At 37.9% G+C, this 21,425-nt stretch overlaps 3 protein-coding genes across 4 annotated transcripts in view; 1 reads left to right on the plus strand and 2 right to left on the minus strand.

The window, feature by feature from the left end:
• The window catches only part of pex14 (peroxisomal biogenesis factor 14), a 56,796-nt gene extending 49,950 nt beyond the window's left edge, over nucleotides 1–6,846 (minus strand). The window contains exons 1-2 of the mRNA XM_079478778.1: nucleotides 6,691–6,846; nucleotides 4,561–4,605 (exon numbers count right to left, since the gene is read on the minus strand). Coding sequence (XP_079334904.1) covers nucleotides 4,561–4,605; nucleotides 6,691–6,726 — 81 coding nt within the window. The 5' untranslated portion in view covers nucleotides 6,727–6,846. The remainder of the gene's footprint in view (nucleotides 1–4,560; nucleotides 4,606–6,690) is intronic.
• On the plus strand, nucleotides 6,532–9,854 carry dffa (DNA fragmentation factor, alpha polypeptide). The gene is made up of 6 exons (XM_079478779.1): nucleotides 6,532–7,185; nucleotides 7,469–7,627; nucleotides 7,704–7,858; nucleotides 7,944–8,133; nucleotides 8,513–8,637; nucleotides 8,926–9,854. The coding sequence occupies exons 1-6, from the start codon at nucleotides 7,092–7,094 to the stop codon at nucleotides 9,148–9,150; spliced, it is 948 nt and encodes a 315-aa protein (XP_079334905.1). The 5' UTR covers nucleotides 6,532–7,091; the 3' UTR covers nucleotides 9,151–9,854.
• Nucleotides 9,855–10,153: 299 nt separating this feature from the next.
• masp2 (MBL associated serine protease 2) lies at nucleotides 10,154–19,690 on the minus strand. Of its 2 annotated transcripts, XM_079478776.1 has the most exons (11): nucleotides 19,383–19,658; nucleotides 19,057–19,273; nucleotides 18,744–18,921; nucleotides 18,330–18,461; nucleotides 15,487–15,683; nucleotides 14,041–14,188; nucleotides 13,574–13,692; nucleotides 13,400–13,478; nucleotides 12,885–13,007; nucleotides 12,732–12,806; nucleotides 10,154–12,388 (listed from the first exon to the last, which is right to left on the minus strand). In XM_079478776.1, exons 1-11 carry the CDS (start codon nucleotides 19,391–19,393, stop codon nucleotides 11,592–11,594), a joined length of 2,076 nt encoding a protein of 691 aa, XP_079334902.1. In that variant the 5' UTR covers nucleotides 19,394–19,658; the 3' UTR covers nucleotides 10,154–11,591. The 2 variants fall into 2 exon arrangements, with proteins under 2 accessions (XP_079334902.1, XP_079334903.1); XM_079478777.1 differs by lacking the exon at nucleotides 15,487–15,683 and having other exon boundaries at nucleotides 18,330–18,370; nucleotides 19,383–19,690.
• Nucleotides 19,691–21,425: the final 1,735 nt, after the last annotated feature.

Raw genomic sequence — 21,425 nt, forward strand, 5'->3', positions numbered from 1 at the left:
ACAGCTTATCTGAGAACCACGGCTCTTTGATCAGTAGTAAGTGCTGCCCCATCTGAAATCACTACAAGCTTCAGCCACTTATTACGTGCATTTAAAAATGCAACACCCGTCAAACATCATCTGTATCAATATACTTTGCATGACATATAGCTTATTGCTCTCCGAACTCTTTGCAAGTCGCTTTGGATAAAAGAGTCTGCTAAATGACTAAATGTACTTTTTCATAAAAAAAATACCTGAAAAGGCTTGAAAAACAGTGATAGAAAGATCCCTATAAGTATTTTCTGGAACTACGTGTGGCGATGGACTTCTTCTGTGGTGTTTATTTTGAGTTTCTGCATGAGATTGCCCTCTGGCTTTTTAGATGCAGCAGCGTTTAACTGTACTTAACTGAAGAACTGCGCAAAACCATCTTAGTTAATTTCAGGGCAGTTCATTGACTTTTTTGCACATGGCACCGGTGCAACAGAGGTTAAAAGTTTTTTTAGCACAGGGTCAAACAGTAATAGCACACGTGAACGTTTGTTATCATCTTTAAAAAACACAAGTGCAGGTTATCACATAAATAGACAGGTAACAGGTAAAAAGGACATTAACGTTAATAATGTAAACACATTTGTACATTAAAATACTGGAGTATACTATAGTATGAACTATATTTGACTACAGTAAAACTATTGTGTATATAGTATAATTGAACCTGACAAGTAAATATTAAAGTATACTTAAGTGTATACTACAGTTTATACATTTACTATGTAAGTATCATCTGGTTCAAATTAAGTCGACTTTTATTTTGCCGGGTTGTCCTGAAGATGCTTGAGTTACAGTGTTTGACAGTAGCTTCACTCAAACAGTGAAATGCTCATAAAATAAACTTAATCAACTTTGTGGATGAAGTTAATTTCCTCGTATAATAAAACATAGGCAAATCCACGAGTGCCACGCTTGTAACATGTTAGTGTGCAACTCATTCACTCATAGACAAGCAGAACAAACAGATGACATATTTAAAAACGTAGTAGAATTGTTTTTCCACAGCGCGCAGATCATAGGCCTCTAGATCAATAGACTCAATCAAGCCAGAGAACAAGTTTTAATTGCAAAAACGAAATAAAAACGAAAATAATAAACCATTAGTAAACCTCACACACGAACAAGCACAACGACAAACGCACTTCACAGAAACAGGCGGCTCTGTCTAATGCACCTGCCAAACTTTATCACACACGTGCTACACGATTCAATTTAGACCGATTTTTTCGTAGCATGTGCGCTGTAGAGTTCTGAATCGCCTAGTAGTGTCTGGTTAATTAATAATTTATCATGCATAATTAAAACAAAATTCACACCAGATTCGGTAAATAAACTCTTTGTGGGCTTTGCTTTGTACACAGTCAAGATGCTCCCCAACTGTTTAAAAAAAGAAATTTAAATACAAAATTCACTGTGTAATGTCACTGTATGCTGTTGCATTCATGTCCACAGACTTTTGAAGTGGATTGGAACTTAAATGTTCAGCTCGAATCAATTCGGCCAAATCCACAAAGCAATCTCTAAGGAGCGAGAGACCCCTCATTGGCCCTCTCAACGCCACCTATTGACCATCATCCTCAACTATCATGTGAAATCTTCATGGCCCACGACCCCAAGCCAACCATAACTCTCCTTTACTGCAGACAACTCCAATAAAGGATTACAATTACAATTAAAGTAATGAGCAAAGGGAGGAAAAAAGAGAAAAGACAGAAGATGGATCCCCAGGCAAATTAAATTGCAGCACAGTTTAAAAAGTGAGCGCAGAGTTAGTCTTTTGGGTTATTACCGGCTAACCACCTCTCATTCCCTCAATAATTAACTTTCAGGTTTTGCAATCAAGAACTGCAGAATTGAAACAAAAGTGAAATGCTGTCCCAAAATGTCTACAGTGGCCCATGGATCAAACTTCACATTAATATAAGGGGACTCATGGCTGTCTGTGCCTGATGAGTACACACAATATATTTCTTCATCTGTATTATTCTACACAAGGTCCGGCAAGCTGGCAGCTCAACTAAATTTGAATAACAGATGTTTGCCATGCCAAGAGGGCAAGGGAGTGACAGTGAGGTGTGACGTACAAAAATATAATGATACTGTATTACAGAAAACCACTTTAAGTCAACCCAATGGCCAATGTCAGTGTTGGCATCTCGCCAAGCAGCCCCCAATTTCTAGGCTTTGGGTATGTTGGTTTCTTTTTTCCCAGTGTGGTGGGGTTTCCGGAAATTCAGAGACTGCCGAGCCAAAACAGATCACTTCAAAGCGCCTTCTTATACGCTTGCTAAATTTTTCATCACAGTTGCTTAATATCCTGGGGAAGGGGAGCTTTTGAAGTTGCAGCGAGACCGGGATGTTCTTCTGACAACTTTCCTTTTTTTTCCTCCCCAGCTCCCCCTCCTTCCACCTCCTCCCCCTGCTCCTGCATCCCTCTCCCTTTCCACAGGAGGCCAGTGATATTTGGGGCGCACGGTGGAGCCCCAGCGGGCAGAGTGAGGCTGGGAGTGCATCCCGTGGTGCTTGCGGTTACCATGCCAACGCACTGAGCGTTACAGTTATTGGCAGTAGAGCTCAGGAGGGTACCGCAAAACACCACTGGAGGGAAATATATTTAACCTTTCACTCACCTTTGAGGGTAAAAGTCTACCACAGATGAGTGAAAGGCAAACAACATGGATTTTACCAAGAGTGAAACCAGTGCTGATTCTCTAAGAGCCTGGTGGGGGGTGCACAGTAGCGCAACCACAAAAGAAATTGTGGGTTATGTCCCCCTTTCCTGAACATCAAGAATATCAAGCAATTTAGATGTTTCAATGGGTGATTTTAAATCACTACATTAGGTTCTTGCGATCCTGAATATGAGGTTACATGATTTTTATGAGCCAAATATATTATTTTAGATATAAGGTAGATTTGCTTATTATGGTGAATGTATAAAAAGGAACGGGAATAATAGAATAGAACAGTAAAGAAAAGGCGTAGGGGGCCTGATTCATTAAGATAAAATGAAGTGGGAGAGCGACAGGGCAGGAAGGACAGCCGCTGCAGGCGAGCGTTCAATCCCGAATGCGACTGGTGCTGGGTTTGAGTGACAGGCCAGAGTGCAGCGTAGGTCCAAACCTGCTCTGGCTCAGACTCCAGCCAGGGCCGCTTGCCACCGAGGAGCGAGGGCCGCCCATCCGGCGAGGTGAGTCAGAACCTGTTAACGTGACTGGTGTCCCCGGTCTGACACTCCAGCGCTCGAGCCCAGAGCCTCCCTCCAGCCCTGCCACTATTCCCCTTCCGCTCATCCACATCAAATCCTTTCAGACATAGATTTCAATTATTCACCCCATCCAAATAATGCCTTGTGACATGAATTATCCAGAGCTGTAATAATCCACTTAACTGAGAAAGAGCAGCTCATCAAAAAGAGAAAAGCAAAGGAAAAAAAGAGGACTTGTCAAACAGTTAGAAAAGCTGAGAAGCCTTAATAATCATCATTTTGCCCCCTGTTAAGGACAGTGCTTTGAGCTTGGCTAGATATCATTCAAAGTGGAAAATTTCATCACAGTAAAACTAACAATACACAGCCTAACTGTCAAATGATAGTAGATGTGCAATAATCTAAAAACCTCCTGTATTTAAAGTAAGAATTGGCAGTTAAGCTATTAAGAAGCAAAGTTTTGTTTGGGGATTTGTGCGCATCATATACAAACAATGTCTCTTCTAGTCACAACATTCAGCTGTTTGCTATACTTGAGATCAAACCAGAGCCCAGAAAGCAATATAAATGTTTTACAAACAGATGCAATAATTCTTAAAAACAAAATGTGAAACTATATATGTGTTCGTTAAAATTAGTTAATGCATTAGCTAACAAGAACAAACAATTAACAATACTGCTACAGAATTTCATAATCCAAACGTTCATTTCAGCAATTACAAATACATTTTTAAATCAAACGTTGTAACTTAAGAAATTAGTTTTGTACATGAGCTAACATGAAAAAAAGTAATTCTGCCTTTATTTACTCACCCTCAACTTGTCTCAAATCTGTATGCATTTATTTGTTTGGAGGAACACAGAGAAAGTTATTTGGAAGAATGCTTGTCACCAAACAGTTCCACTGACTACCATAGTAGGAAACTTGCTTTATACATTTATACACTTTAAACACAAAAAGCGATATTTTAAAGAATATAGGAAAGAAAAGCGTTCTGGGGCACGTTTGAATACCATCGTTCTAATTTTGCCAACTATGAAAGTCAATGGTGGCCAACAACTGTTTGGTGACAAACATTCTTTCAAATATTTTTCCCTGTGTTCATCAGAAGAAATGTATACAGATTGGGAACAAATCGAGGCTAAGTAAATTGATCACTTTATTTTGGGGTGAACTGTCCCTTTAAGAACAACAAAGATTAATGTATTTTACCACTAAATAATATACTTCGAAACCTGCAGGCAATATACTTTTCTCTGCAGGCAAAATATTTAAAAAAAGATATAATATTGTATAATAATATAGCAAAACTTACCATCGTTTCTCTTGGAGCAGCATCTTCTCTGACTGATGCGCTATTCTGAAAGAAAACAGCAGCCTTATGTTACAGTTCCATCTGGTGGCAGCAATTACAACATACACCTTCCAAAGGCACTTTCCACGTTTCTAAAACTTCTGATGAACAATCCCTGATGCCTACTTTATTATGAATCATCACAACAAATAAATAATCACATAATAACCTTTATAAGAGAGCAAATAAAGCATGCAGGCTAATTAGTGTTATAAAATTGAAGCCATCCTAATCTGGTCAGAGTAAACATGCAGAGTCACTCTAAAGTAGCCTACAGCACAAATGTGCAATACCACCTGCCACTCAAAAATGACCCATCCGATATTTTCAAAAAGTATATAAAACAAACTGTATATTGTTCATTATTTCCATTCAGCTTGATCTATCTCAGGGGTCCGTTAAAGTGATAGTTCTCCCAAAAATTGTAATTCTGTCATCATTTACACCCTCTTGTCATTTCAAACGATTTTTTCTTCTGCAGAACACAAAAGAAGATATTTAAAAACAGCACCGGATCCCATTCTATTCTATTGTACTGTATATGTGACTGTATACGTGCCCTTCCTGTAGCTTAGTGGTAAGAGCATGGCTTTAACAACGACAAGGTCATGGGTTCGAACCCAGGGGATTGTACATACTTAGAAACAAATGTATAGGGTAACTCAATGTAAGTGGCTTTGGATAAAAGCTTCTGCCAAATGTAAATGAAAAACTGTTCCACATAATTTTGCAAATTTTTACAAAGTTTTTGCACAGAATTAACTAAAAAAAAAATCTGCAGATTGCGTATGTCCCTGGTATTGAACAATGTCATATCCGTCTGAAATTTCAATAAAATTGCACATTGTAATTTCTGTGCTATGAGTCCATTTATTATCAAATTATTTGTCAGTAAAACAGCTATTTTGGGGGAAATTTCAAATAATTGCATTGCAGGCTGATTTTCTGCTTGCGCAAAACAAAAGAGAAAAACGTCCCGCACCATATTTATACTTTTGGAATCTGGCCCTCATAGATAAGTCGTTGAAGACCCCTGCTATAAGGCAAACAGACATGGCAAACCCCCACATGTTCACCAAATGACACCTGGGTAAAATCAACCACTAATAAACCTCAGATTAAGTGACTACATTTCTTAATACTCATTTAAATGTTACTGCCGCTCTGTTATGTATTCTCTCTTTGTTGACTTATTTCAAAATCATGTTATAAGAGGCAACACCCAATCTGTAAATGTATAACTTTTAATACCTTGCATATGAGAACTAGTAACCTATAGTCTGTGGATTGAGGGACATGTATAGGCCTAGTTTAGTCTCCACAGAGAGAACTCCTGAAAAAACAGACCATTGGCCCAATGATGACCGTTCATGAATCACTCCTTAAGGAGTGTGCACCAAAAAAATGGATTTGTGCTAAAATAGATAACCAAGAACTGGTAAACCACTGGCTGTCTGTGATGATGGACTAAAATGAATATCCATGTTTTCTTTAACACATTAAACTAGAGTCAACTTTATATATTACAAGCTAGCCTACTAGTAAACCAGCGAAGACAAACAGACCTACTGTATAATTCCATATTAAAATTGACAGTAAAAATACAATACTTGCGATGTCAAGCCATATCTCAAACACATTAAGTGTTATTAATTTCACACAATCATATAAAATGTATTATACATAACCTATAAATGTATTTTTCTGAACATTTACATAACAGCATTATTTCTATAAAAAGAGCACGTGCAAATGCTTCTAACTTAACCACATGGCAGGGTCAATGCCCCGACACAACATAGCATCAGATGTCAATGCCTGCCAGGTGTTTTATATTGCTTCCATGCAGTCTGAAATTCAACATCAGCAGCATGCGTTTCCAAGTGTATGTGTGTGTGTTGTTATTCGGCCCGCACCTGTCACATGAGGTGAGACGGTGAGAAAAGCGCTAGCAAAGCCGCTAAAACTTTTCCAAAACATTGATTATAAGATGGCGAACAACTGAAGTCTCGCTTGTCATCCATTAATTATAAAAGTGCATAGCCGAACCACCTAAACGCACGTTCGTAGCTGTAGGAATGTTTTAACTACCTGATTTTGCTGGTCTGATTGGTCCGAGGATGCCATCTTCCTAGAGATGCTAACTAATAAGCTAATGTGCTATTGCTAACGCGTTAACGATGTTATCATGTTCGATTGCTCCGGTCTGAACTAGGTCACCTAGGCGTGTTGGACTTTGTTACTCTCAAGCGCTGAGCCGAATGATAAGCTTATGACAATGACCTACCGCGAGAGCTAAACGAAAATCACAACTTTCAAATCGCTGTCGCGGTGTTTCGATGTCAAAGATTGACTCGTCTGCGCAAAACTGCATGAAGTCGAACATGCCTATTCGATCAGCGCGTATCATAACACGGAAGCCGAAATGTTTTGTCTTTCATATCGCGCATAACGTGCATTATGAACTTACTGTAAAACAGTAAAACACCGCCATGACAGAATTAAAAGCATGTAAAGTGTGTAACCTCACTCGGCAGATGTTTTACGGGGTGGCGGTCACTAGTCTGAGTCAGCTAAGAATAAGGGGTAAGTTTACAATAATAGGAGGGCTGCCGTTGCATCCATATACCTATATGAAGAGTTTGGTTCCCAAAAACAATTCATTCATCATGTTTTTTATTGTGTTAGTATTTTTTGAGTTATTATGGCTCAAATCAAAACAAACCAACGACAGTTTGATTGATATTCATTGGACTGCACAATAATAAACATGATTTTTAAAACGAAGTTTTTCTTTATATATGGTCGCAACAGCATGCTTTAGATAAAAGTTGGGTAATAGGGAACTTTCTCTTTGTGTCATTTGCAGGTGGTGAAGCTCTGGGCTTCAGTCCCGATGCATCAGTTTCAGTGGTGCTAGAAGATGATGGGACCATCGTGGAAGATGAAGATTACTTTTTGTGTCTGCCGGCTGATACAAAATTAATGCTATTGAATAACAGGGAAACATGGACACCTGTCCCTCGAGGTTAGATATCACATATTCTTTCATGTTTTTACACATTGAGCATCACTGCTTATCTAAACAGATTTGATTTCTTTAGCTTATGGAGGGACAGGGCAGCCTAACGGAGAGTCTGTTGATCTGGAGGTAGATGGGCAGGACAACGTTGATGGGGCTGAATCCTGGCACAGTGCTGCAACACGTTTAAAGCAGAACCTGGGCAATATTATCCTCATGTCTGAGGCAGATTTACAGGTCTCCTTGTTTTTTCTCTTTTATTGTTGCCCTCAAGGTTGTGCATGAATATGAATTGATAATATTTTATACATGTGTGTTACAGAGTTTGATAGACGTGCCTTGCTCAGATCTGGCAACAGCACTGGGCTTTTCACAGCAGAAATCTCGCATCCTACAGGAAACCTTGCAGACAATTGTGGATCGTAGGGAGGAGGAGAGACAGTCCAAAGAAATACTGCAGCTTTATCTTAAAGCTATAGAACAAGAAAGCAACCAAGACCCACCAGAGACCAGTATGTTGCATTAAACCCGTTTCACAAAATGAGTCTAACGATCATCTAGTTATTCTATGCATTAATAAAATGATCATGCCGTATTTACGCACTACTGTATTTACTGTACAAATAGTTTAGTAAATAGAAAACAGAAAAATTACATTCTCTCTCCAGTCATTTAGTATTTGAATGACTCTGCTGTCACTAGGTGGCGCCACTAAGCTATTCAATAGTAATATTGTACCAGTTCAAGCAAGTTCATTTGATCAGTATTGGGGAAATGGAGTTGTAGGTTAGTTGATCAACAGCTAATGTCTTTGTGTGACAACCCTAATCTTTCCACTGCATCCAGGACTGTTATCTTTAGAGAGGTTAAAGTGAAATGTCATTGCTGCAGGTGCTAAACTAGATGAAACAGATGGGGTGCAGGTGGAGACCACAGCAACATTCAGCTCCAGATTGCTTATGGTTTTAAAGTACAAAACGCACCCTGAGACCAGACTCTCCAATGAAGAGCTACAGGTGTGTAGCTATCTGGCAAACAGTGTTACAAGATCTGCTTTTACAGGTTTGGTTGTATCATGTTTGAAAAATGTATCACAAATATATTCATGATTATAAATACTGATGTTTTGGGCCAATAAAAATGGGTTTACAGACATTTATCAGCAGGGGGCACTCTTTCTTTTTAGAGCCTTATGTAGCCACAGGAGCCAAACATATTTCAATACAGTCAGTCATGTACTCATTTTGGATTTTCACAAATCGTTGAAACTAAATGAAGGATTTGATGAATGTTTGTTAATGCAGATGGTGGTGAGGCAAGGAGCGAAAGTCATGGTGGAGGCGCTGGGCTGGGACAGTGAAAGGACAGCAGTGCTGGTGCAGGATTGTGAGGATGAGCTCAGTAAACGTCTACAGCGGGTTCAGGCCCTGAATTCCCTCAGTGCTCAAAAAAAACAGTCCTCAAATACCACCTCACAACCACGGACTGAAAGAGAAACTCGAGCGAAACGGCGCAAACAACAGCCTTAAAACATGCACGACATACCTTAATTCCAGTCTGTATATTTACGTATTGTACATCTAAGGCACAGGAAAAATAAAGATGAACTTCAACATTTCCCTTTTTGTTTGATTGTTTTGATAATAGCTACTTAGACTTGAAAAGAACGAAATGCTACTCGAATACCGTGACATACCAAAGCCATAGTATTCAGCGCATGTGTGTTTGATGTCAGATAGTTCAAGAGTTACATGAGTGGTTCTATTTTTAAATGGAGAGGTTTGTATGACTTCATGTTTCTTGTTTATCGAAAGATCCTTAAGTTTTTGATGAGAACAGTCCTTAGTTACTGTATAATTTACACTTTGATTGTTGAAAGAATAAGAATCGAAGCAAAACATTTTAGATGTAAATGTTAAATGTAATTTTTTCCAGTAGGGCATGAATAGCAATGTATTGTGTCAGAGTTAGAATGCACCATTTATAATATTGCTGGGGAAAGGAATCAGCTATTGTTTTATGATTTTTTCAAGGTTCACGGAATGTGTCAAATTTAAAATGTTAGCGAATAAATCAATTTCTTTTCTCTTGTAGAATTCACAGAACCTTATAGAATGTATTATTAAAAACGATTTTGATAAAGAACAAGCAGTGTTGAAAACCCTGACTTGTACAGCAAATGCCTTAATATTCTTTATTAAAATATTTGAATGTGTAATAAACAAACATCCAGAACCTTCTGTAGCAGTATGTTTAGGTATTTATAAACTGAATCACACCAAAAGTACATTTACTCCAGCTTTTCAGAGAGAGTGCTGATAAACTAATGAAGACACCTGCTAGTGTGTGGACATCTTTCCATATTCACCACTAATGTCTCGTTAAAACCACGTCTCCCATTGTAACGAGCATGTGTAGCCTTTGTGTTGGGCGTGGTCACCTGTCGTAGTGCTGCTCGGTCATTGTGGTGTTATACTTTTGATTAAAATTTCTGAATTCTGAATCATTGTTTGACTTTACGCCAGTGATCAGTGTGTCATCTGAACAGGATGTTGTGAATGTTCATGTGGAATTCATAAGACTGCTGTCTCCGAATAAAGAGGTCTGATAATGGGTTTGACGATGTTTGTGTATTTTCTGTTGCCAGAGCCTGACCTTTATAGATGATGTGTTTTACACATACTTCAAAGGGGTACATTTCAAAAAGTCTGATAGAAAATATATGGGCTATTTTTACTATAGTTACTATACTATTACTATAGTTTACTATAGTATTTTTACTAAGGCAATTCAGAATTGTAGTTGAACCAATAATTATATCTGTTATAATTTCTTGAAAGTCTGACGACTAGTCTATAGCGCATATGCAAAGCAGTGGGCGCCATAAAATAACTTTTAAATAAGTAACCTTTTACTACCTGTCTTTTAATGTCAATATAATGTCAAAGTACTGGATCAGGGACACTTGAGACCACCCTGCCTTCACATCACTGAGCTCTGACCACTGATGCAGGCATATCAACTGAGTTATGTACTCTCCACCCGACAAGCGTGACCACAGCTTCAGCCGGTAAAGGTCTGTTGGCAACAGGGTCTTTTGTGGCATGATGGATTGGCTGCGTCATAGAGAGCACAACCACGGTGCATTGATCATTCACTGACACCTGCTAACATTCACCTGCTACAAGCTGGCATTGATAGCTTGGCTAGGTGGTTACTTGGATCAAGTCGAACAATTGCCTTAATGACGTCACTGAGAATGAGTAATGGTAGTGATGCTTGCCTTATCATTTATTTTATTTACTTTATGAATTATGAATGTAATGAAATGGGAGCTGATTGAATGCGGAACATCTGCAGTAAACTTTTTCAGTTATTATGAATTCATGAGTTCTTGCGATAGGACAAGGTTTTAAGTAGGCTTGAGAATGATTAGAACTCCGCAGGGCTAAAAAAGCACTGGAGAGGTAATTACGCGGGGCTTGAGAGACTCTGCTGCCCCTGTTGATAGAAGACAACAAGTGTAATTGTGAGATCAGATGCATAATGCATAAAGAACTAAATGACTGTAAATTGTTATGCCTGAGCTTGCTTGACTTTTATACAAACACCACTGCATTAAGTCTAGTGGCATTCTGAAATAAATGACACAAAAGTCACATTTAGCAGTTTCTAAATACTGTTTACATCTAAAATTAAATGCTTGTAAAAAGAACGATTGGGCAATGGGCAATAAAGTGCATATACAGTCACATCTGAACACTGCGTGCAACTAATTGTAAATTCTTTAGATGTTTACGATCATTATTCAAAAAGTTATTTTATTGTATTCATATACAAGTATAACAAAAAATTTAAAATAATTAAAATGACTTTTCGAATGTTCTAGAGCTATCTGTTGTAAATTAAACATTTTGTTATAATATTTGTTTGATGCCCACAAAATCAACAATATATATTTTTTAAATTTTTAACTTTCCAAAAATTGACTGTTTTTGGACATGACATCATTAATCCATGGAAGGTAATTGCTAACTTTAGTATAAACCCCATAATATCCAGGTTTGGCACACCCATAACCCCATGACACAATGCCGCCTATAAACCAGTTTTGATTTTGGCGATCAAAAAACACATATGGTCCTCCACTGTCCCCCTCACAGGAGTCGATTCCTCCCTGAGCATACCCAGCGCATATCATGTTCTCTGTCACTATTAGTTTACCTTTATCTGTCTCAGTAGAGTCATATTTGGCTCTACAGTTCTCAAAATCAGCCAGAGGTAAGTGTGCATACTGGAGACTAAGGGAATGTATTCCACGTACATTTGGATTCCGCACACCCCACCCGGATACCTTTCCGATGTCATCAGCCCTCAAAAGAAAACGTTTGTCTTTCCCAGGTAAACACACAGGCATTACAGTCTCACTGACAGTTACCTTATTCTCCAGTTTAATCAGGGCAATGTCATTGTCGAAGTTTATGTTATCGTGATGGTACTCGGGGTGAATAAAGATTTTCTCTGGTATGGCAACAACTGCCTCTGCATCCTGATACCTGGCTATGCCCATCTTCAGCTTTAGGTTGGTAGCATCTCCGTGGCTTTGCAGGACATGGGCAGCAGTAAGTGCCCAGTCATCTGACAGGAGAGAAGCGCCTCCTATGAACTTGTTTCCCACCAGTATCATGGCCTGCCAGGGAACATCTTTCTTCTCAGCGTTCTTTCCTCCAATCACCCTGGAAAGTTTTTCTTTGGACTTTCCACAAACTTTCAGGGATGACAGACGAAAGATCAATGTAAAAAAAGGACAAGAAAGGGAATTAGTAGTGGATAAAACTAAATAAATGCTTCTTTTGCAACGTCACCCTTTGACTACATCTCTGCAGACTTTGTGCATTCTCCTATATTGTCCTCTAACCTTTTGGGAAATTAACATTCTGCAAAGAAATGTGGGTGTAGGCACAGATTCTGTTTGTAATTTCAAGCATGAGCACTTATCAAAATCTTTTCAAGATTACAAGGAACCAGTCAAGTGAGGCCAAACGTTTTACTAGTAGTGAATATTTAGCATATAAAACAAAGAATAAACATCAGTATACAATATACTCACTGGGTAAGCATTTCGGGAGCATTTTTCTGCTCAGGGCATCTCTCCAGTAGCCATCGTGTGCGCAGGTATACACTCCTATAATAACAGAAAGAAGAGTAAACTCTTTATAGTTTATGTTTGTCATCCATCTGTGAGATATGTACAGTACAATACCATTTGTCCCAGCCTCCATTGTGTAGAATTCATTGCAGGAATACTCAATGACAGACTGATATATGGTTGTGGTGAATTTCACACTTCCATTAAAAATCTGGACAGGCATTCCACAATCCATAACTGCAAAACAGAAAAATTACACAACACAACATTTTTAACAAAAGGAAAGTATATTGTGTAGACCGAAGCATACAAGTTTCTATTTTAATTATTTTAATTTTTCTTTTTTATAATATGTATTTGTATCCATATCACATATTTTTATATTTTGGTCATATTTATCCACATTATTTCCAAATTGTTATCTTGTTTACAACGTACACAAAGCTGTACTGTTAAAAAATGTTCACATCGTTTGTAAGCAACTCTCTTTTTCTAAAGTGTCAGTAAGAATTCTCTCCACTTTAGCCTGCAGCCTCAGGTTTCAAAACACATACGTCCTGCTTTTGCATTAAACCCCCATTGACGATTATACACACTTCATGCTTATCTGGGATTTCTGAACAACATACTGACGCATTCAGGCATCGGTCCATTCCAAAATCCACCCCAGAGGCATGTGGCTTGATAAAAGGGCAAACTTTCCTCCCCCTGAAGATGTAGAGAGTCACTTTTAAGCCCATGAAGATCAAAACATGACCCTTTTCCCCTTTCAATTTTGAGATTGTATAAGGAAGAACGATTACCAGATTTAAGTCGTAGCCAAGATCACATGTGACATTGAACGTGTCCGTCATGATATACTGAGGTTGCAGGGGATGAATGTGTCCGTGTTTAGGAGCCACAGGGTTTGGACAAGGCTTGGCTATGAAAGAAGGTAATGGTAAGCGCTTGAAAACGTTATTGCACACAGTCCAACATGAGAAAACACTCACACCATTAACTTTTGTGATTTAAATGTATACGTGATCGCTAATGTCTACAATTTCTCTGCAGACAACCATCAGATATGAAAACTGGTGAAATCATGGTTAATCCTATTTTTGGGTTGCACAAAATTTTTTCTTTAAAGAACCAATAATGTTGGTCACATCATTTACACACATTCCCATACAAAATCCCTCTCGGCTCAAAAATCTGAAATAAATAGGCACAATGCTTCTTCCTTGATATTAAACACTACAGAACACTATACTGTACTGTACTGTATTACCTGTGCTTGTATACTTGATCTTCCAGCCTTTGTTTTTCCCAGAACTATCTGTCCAGAATGTCACGTGAACTTCATGTGTGCCCGTCTCTATTCTGTTTGGCGAGGTCTTCCCGCAAAACGGGCCGTACTCTCTCCCACCTGCAGTTATCTGACAAGCAGAGATAAAGCAGGGATTTTTTCACGCAAGCAGCCTAAATGGACAGTTTGAATTGTCAATTTATACGGATGGCAACAAATAATCAAGTCTCTAGGGAGATGTGAAGGTGAGCAGAAATAATAGGCAGCTGTGGAGGGCATGAGAAAGCATACATTATGTATTCAACAGCCCTCGGGTCAGTGATTAGTGGAGTCGACTGATGTTTAACATCAGCGCTGAAGAGACCCAATTTGTTTTTGCAGGCATTGAGAAAAGACAGAAAGACTGCAAATTCACTAAGCCATTCAAAATGTTTGAGGCCATTAGAGTGATTTGATAGAGAGAGTAAAAATCATTATTATATATATATTTATATATATTCTTGAACACTTAGCATGTTTAATTTCATGAAGAGGTTTGCTCTGCCTTTCCTCCCGCTTAACAAGCACACTTGAGACTCTCTTCAAACATTTTAAATGTAAAATATATTACTTAAAGTCACCATGCAATCAAACAGGACAATTCGAAGTGTTTAACACAGTGTTGCAGTGATTATTTTAAATGACTTATCCGTGCACACCATTTTTTTTAACTCATCTGCACTTGTAATCTTTCATCAAAACATTAATCTCCTCTCCCCCTCTCAACAACAACTCTTCACCACATGATGTCAGCAACAAAAAAGAGGTAGGACTTTACTGACTGTCCAATGGTCAGGCATTTTTTGCTTTCCCTTTCAGGCCCAACTTACAATAAACCAATCAAAAAGGAAAGGGCAAAATAAAGCCCGCCCTACATTCTTTCTAATTTCAGAAGCCGTTTCACTTGGATACACGTCACTATATGGAAAAGAAGTCGATCGCAACTTCTGTGACTTTAAGCATAACATTTATCTGTAGATATTACAGCAGCGCTTTCAAAACACCAAGCTGCAAAATACAAAACTTAATATTGATAATATTAAGCAGATTAAAACATTTTGACTAAAAAATATTATTTGTATTTATTTAGCACCTGCAGGAAACTTTCAATTGTAATTCAATTGCTTTTTTGGTGGAAAACACAAAAGACATATAGCAGAATGTCCTAAACCTTTCTTTTTGGGTGAACTATTTCTTTAACTCTCAAAGCACCCACGGTATCTTTAAAATCTTCAGTCTTTATTTCATGAGAGGGTCAACAGGTTCCCGCAAGAGCCACAAGGATGAATGATTCACACAAAATGCCCACTTGTTTTCATGGCTGTTATTTTAAGCTAAATCTACCACCCTGGACTGATGTCAACACTTTTGGATTGTAAAATAACCAACCTTGAGGATGTCATAAGGGCAGCGGATTTCAGGATGAGTCTCCACATCGAATGGGTCCTGGAAGTCCAGGGTTACTTGGAAGCCTTCCATCAAACTGATTGTGTAATCACACTGGCTCATTTTGGGGTAAACGCCAGGGTACTCTGGACTGCTCAGTTCTCCTGACCTCTTGTGAAACACCTGCTTGCTACACTCAACTACAGTGGAAGAAATACACTTTCACACTCAGCTGGGAATTGTCGAAATGACACACACATAATTCAACAAATACTGCATGTGCAACATTTAACCCTGAGGTGTGCAGGAAATTGCAACATCGGTTTGGAACGCAGAAGTAAATGTACTTTTTAACCTGTACAATTACCTTTAGAGTGACATTCGTGACTGTTATTTCGATGATCACAACACTGAATACGTTTGCAAAGTGAAGAACAAAATCGTGAATACATGAGATGATAAAAAAAGATCAATGTATTTAAGCTTGTCATTTCTGTGTTAAATTTTTGACAAGATTGGGAAAATAATACAAATAACAAATAAAACAGAAAATAAAGACATCATATGACAAAAAATGTGAAAATAAATAATATTGATATAGTATGTGTATATTTTAAAATGAGATTTTAAACAAATCATCTATAGAAGTTAATCTCAACTGTTAAAGTACTAATGTACTAAACATAAATTTCCGCATTTATGGTAATTGAAATATAAAACATCAGCCAATATATAATTTAAAGAACTTAAACTGAATGAAAATGTTCGCCTCATCGATAAATCTAAGATTAAAATGATTAACTGAAAATTGAAACTAAACTAAGATAATGGGACTTTATAAAAATAAACAAATAAATAATAAAACAACTAAAGGACTTTAAATAACATTAAATCTAATATGAACACGAAAATAGACAAGTAAATATTAATACAATTACAAGAAAACTGAAATCAAAATAGCTCTGTTCACAACTAAAGCAGATGTTACAAACAATTGCAATAAATAATCTCAATTGAGAAGGGCAAAGGTGTGGTAATTTGTGTGATTAAATGATTCAGGCACAAGCCATTGTTTCTGTCCTCCCTTCTTGGTATGATGCGGTGCTTCTATCTTCCCCATTAGCAAAGAAAAGCAATGAAGAGGCATGTCTGGGCTGGTAATTGTGATTAATTACCCACCATTAGCATTGTTTTGCAGCCTGGAACAGGTATCAATTTTCAACTGAGTTCTATAATACTGTTCCTTATGAAACCAATGATAATTAACCTGGACCCGCAGAGATCAACTGCTTTTAACAGGCATGCAAGCGCTAACGCTGCCCACAGTATGTGACGAAAGGGTGATTTTGGGTATAACTGGTCAACTCTGACCACAACGACAGTTAAGATTAGTTTTTACTGTAAATTTGGGGATTATGAAGGGGGGAATGAAGCAGGTTTGCTTAAACAGCACTGATGTCTAATTCATTGGAAACGAGGGAAAAAACAAACATGCCTGCAATAAACCCCACTGCAATGCGTTCTGTGCTTTACTGTGACCACACTATCAATGATATAACAACCCACTATACTATTTGGTGACTCCATTTCCTGCTCGATTATAGCCTGTGCCGTCTCAATCAGGAGCTGTTGACAGGGCTGATAGATAGTGTGTGGCGAGCCGTGGCTGCCCAGCCTGCTGCTGCGAGTGTAGTCTTAATAGGTCTGTAATGTACAACATTCACCAGCAGCAGAAATAATAGAATTGAGCTCTATGACAATATTTTCTAAATATAATAAGGTTTGTTTAAAACTTGCGTACGATTTTCAACACTCTCAAAAAAGGATGTGTTAAATAAACTGTTTTTTGTGTTATTGACACTTATTACACTTCATGTTTTTAACACATGAGTCAAGTGTGTCGAGTTTGTGTTAAAAAAATCGTGGCAACGCAAGGTTGAGTTAAAAGTAACACAAAATGTGTCCACGATGGGGAAAACAGAACTGGACAATATTTATGATAAAAACAAAGACAAGTGGGCCAAAGAAGGAATCAAGATAACCAAAACTTCACAGGACTTTGACAAGGCTAGACGTCAAACCAGAAGGTCAGTTTATGCATAATGCAAGGCAAAGACAGCAACTAAAACAACAGGACAGAAAACACAAGGGCATTTATAGGAGACTAACAAAGGATAATCAACAAGGGACAGGTGTAGGGAATGAAACACTAATTGAAAGCTAACCAAGGAGGAAGAAGAGGGAGGGAACAGAGACGAGACAGGAGAGAGTGTATGGAAGGCCATAAGGGCCATAATAGCCTCTCTCAACATAAAACAAGAGGCTTTGTCATGATTCTGCCACCAAATCAAGAAAGGCAAGACAAGATGGGACAGGACCGTGACAGTTTTGTTTCAACAAAATAGTTTTTAGAGTGTACAGATGTTTTGTGAATGAAGTCTTAAATATCCAGAGTCAAAGGAATGTGTTTATTGCTTTTCGTAGCTTGAATATTGATCTGCAACTATTTATAACTGTAATATTTTTTTCCATGATTTGATAAACAGTATACTACTGTATTTAATAACAGCCATGTTCATATTCCATAGCGTTAAATGTAAAAGTTCAAGGAATACAATAACATTATATTCATTAAATTATAAAAATGACAATCTATCATTATTAAAATATGTGGTCTAGTGTAAAATATATTGTGACAAAAAAATCAAATCAGCAAGGCCCTCCCAATCATCCCTGTATTCATTTTATAAACTAAGCATGCATCATGATGTCCCTTAAGTTCATATTAATCACTAAGCAGAATAAATACAGGCCAGAGGTGTCATCTGTTCTGGGATCAGCCTTACCAGTGCAGTGTCTCTTCTCAGCATGGAGCTGATATCCCAATCTGCAAGTACAGTAAAAGCCCCCAACATAATTATGGCAATTATGGTCACACGCTGGTTCTCCATCCACAGTGTTCAAGCACTCATCAATGTCTGCAAATAGTGAAAAGAGGCTGTTGAGCTACAGTTCGCACATGCACTTTTGGATTTTTATATTCATATAGTAACTCCATAAGATCAGTCCATCTATGTAGCTGGTTTCATGTGATGAAATAGCTAAATATTACTTAATACTTTAAAAGAGAAAGACAGAAATACAATGAGACAATGAGGGAGAGAGATAACCATGCATTAAGACATCGAGACACGAGTGGATAAAGGGATTCATGCAGTGAGACAGAAAGATAAGCATTGATGCTTCAGTGTCTCCATCACCTTCTGCTGAATAAAATGCCTGAAATCCTGTGAATCGATCTGCATTGGAGTAATCTGACCTGAAGACCACAGACATGGTGTTGGTGGCAGAATAGATGACAGTGTTTTTAGGTGCATCACCATAATCTTTCTCTGCCTCGCCACAGAACCGGACCGTTTCATTACCTTCAGAAAACACCTGTAAAAACAGTATGAGCAGGTACAAGCCTAAATCATAACACGTATCATTTCTTACAAGCTTAACATTACAAAAATTATAGAAATTTCCTTGTATACTTTATCCATACGATAAGGCAATTTTTTTCGATCTAACCTGAAGGTAGTCATATTCACAGTTATAAGAAGGCTCAAGGTTAAAATAAGTGAAATAGAGGCGTATTCTGTGTCCCTCAGGTCCTGTGATATTCCAAATCATGAGCAGGTTGTTGGCATAAACATTTGGGAAGTTTGGTGATGTGAAGCTCCCAAACAGTCCTGACAGTTCTAAGCCAGAGGCTAATGGTAGCAGAATGACCAAAACCAAGGATACGCTAAAACAAAGCACCACATAAAAAAATTCTGAGTTATAGCAGTCATCTATGTCCATCTTGCTGATAATGTAAAGATCCTGTCATAATCCCAACTAAACATTTTCCATACCTGTTCATCATTACAGAAGATCACAAACTTCAATTCGTCTTACAAAAACTTGTCCTGTTTTCCTCCAGTGTTCTACAGGTTACTGAACCAGCCGTCCAGTAAATGCTGCTGAGTAAATAATACTCTGTATAGTAACAGTTCTTTTAATTTTCATCGTTGTAAATGTGGGTTGAAGACACAATAGTGGAGAAGTTAGTTTGTATATACAGTTATTTTCTTATAGATTTTGTCATTGATCCGGTTTGAGTGTATAACACAATCACACAGATTTAGACTGCAAGTAAATCGATGGTTTCATTAAGACGGATGATTAGAGTAAATAAAGCCTGTGCTTATCAGCAAAAGAGAACTGTGGATTTTGGAGTCTGTACCTCTCACCAATGGTCAATAATAGATTTTTTTCTTGTGTGTGCACTTGCTTGCACAAAACAACTACTACAGATGAAAACGTGAAAACATACATTCAAATTATATAGTGGATACATAGTTTTAAAGGGAATATTTAATTAGATAAGAAATAAAGTATTACACTATAAAATGCCAAAGAGGCATCTCACTAGTGGACCTTTGGACAGCGCTGTGTGCTTTGGAAATTGCAAAATGGATTATTAAGACTCTTACAAACTATCTCCAAATCTAATAATACTGCAAATATGTTCAAATAGAACCACATAGAAAAGCGGCCCCAACTAAACAATGGTTTAATGGTTTACAACACCAACTGTTGATCAGTTTTTGCTCTGTTGTGATAATGACTGGATGGACTGGTAACACTCACATGACAAAGCATGCATTTACGGAGACACTGTATTACATTTTCTGAAATATGGATACTGTTGTGCCACAGGCAAAGATAACCAATGTTTGTGTTGAAAGAACAAGAGGTGATGCCGGAAGCCTGTTTCTGTCACCCACAGCATTTACCCTCAGAGCAGAATTAATTCTAAATGCATCTGAAATACCACATTCCCTTGTGTTTAAACCTTTTGGCACGGAATGAAATGGGTATTTAATGATTCAAAAATATCATTTCAGAAAGAGTGAGAAAAAGAGAGAGAGATACAGAATTATTGGGTGAGATAGGGAGAGAGAAAAAGGGAGAGTGTGAACAAAGCCAAATGTTCAACAAGCAAGCCTTTTATAGACCCCTCATTTTCAATACGTTACGCTGGTAATGGCTGATGTATGAGGAGATTACAATAATTATCCTCATAAATGACGAAGGTAATTCCCAGCTGTGCTTTGTCGTGCTGATTGTGGCTGTCTGGTGTAATGTGCTGACCTCTGTCTTTATGCCTGCTTGAGGTCACAGGTTGTTGTCCCACAGCTAAAGTGATTCTTGAGGAGGACATATCAGTTCACACTGCTTTATCAGACTCGAATGCCCTCTCTACATCTTACGCGAGTAGCGCCATGAAATGCAACGTGACTCGGCAATATCGCAATGCATCCATTGTGGAAAAATGTATAATTAAAATGGGCTTAATTGTCCTTTTTCACATAGCATCGCACCACTCATTTTTTAATATGAAAACTTAAACAGAGTGAGAAAATGGAACAGCTCTTTTTAAACAGCTCTGTGTGCAACATTCTTAGTTGAACACATTCTCCTGAACTTAAAACTTTGATTGTTTCAAGTTCTAGAAGGCCCCATCCAAAAGGTGTAGTGGTTTGTGCTTTGGGTTTATAATGGGCAGGTCATTGGTTTGAGAACTGAGAAGTAGATTCTCAAGATAAAGATTATAAGAGTTTCCGCCTTATAGAACTTATTATTTTGTTCATCTAAATCAGGAGAACTTTCTCTGTCAACTTAGAATGCTGCTGTCAGATAAGGTTCCCCTTGTTCAATTTGAAAACCAACGAACCCCTTGAACTTCGGGGTCCAATTAAACTTGAAGCCTTTCAAGGCTAAACTGTGAGATTTTGGGTGTAAGATACCATTACCCCACCTTCCATGGGATAGAAAGTTCATACTTGTCTTATATTCACACTGCTTACTTTCAACACAACATGAAGAAAGCTCATAAAGTTTCAGCCATATAT

The sequence above is a fragment of the Barbatula barbatula genome, assembly GCF_947034865.1.
Source record: "Barbatula barbatula genome assembly, chromosome: 17".
Lineage (NCBI taxonomy): Eukaryota > Metazoa > Chordata > Actinopteri > Cypriniformes > Nemacheilidae > Barbatula > Barbatula barbatula.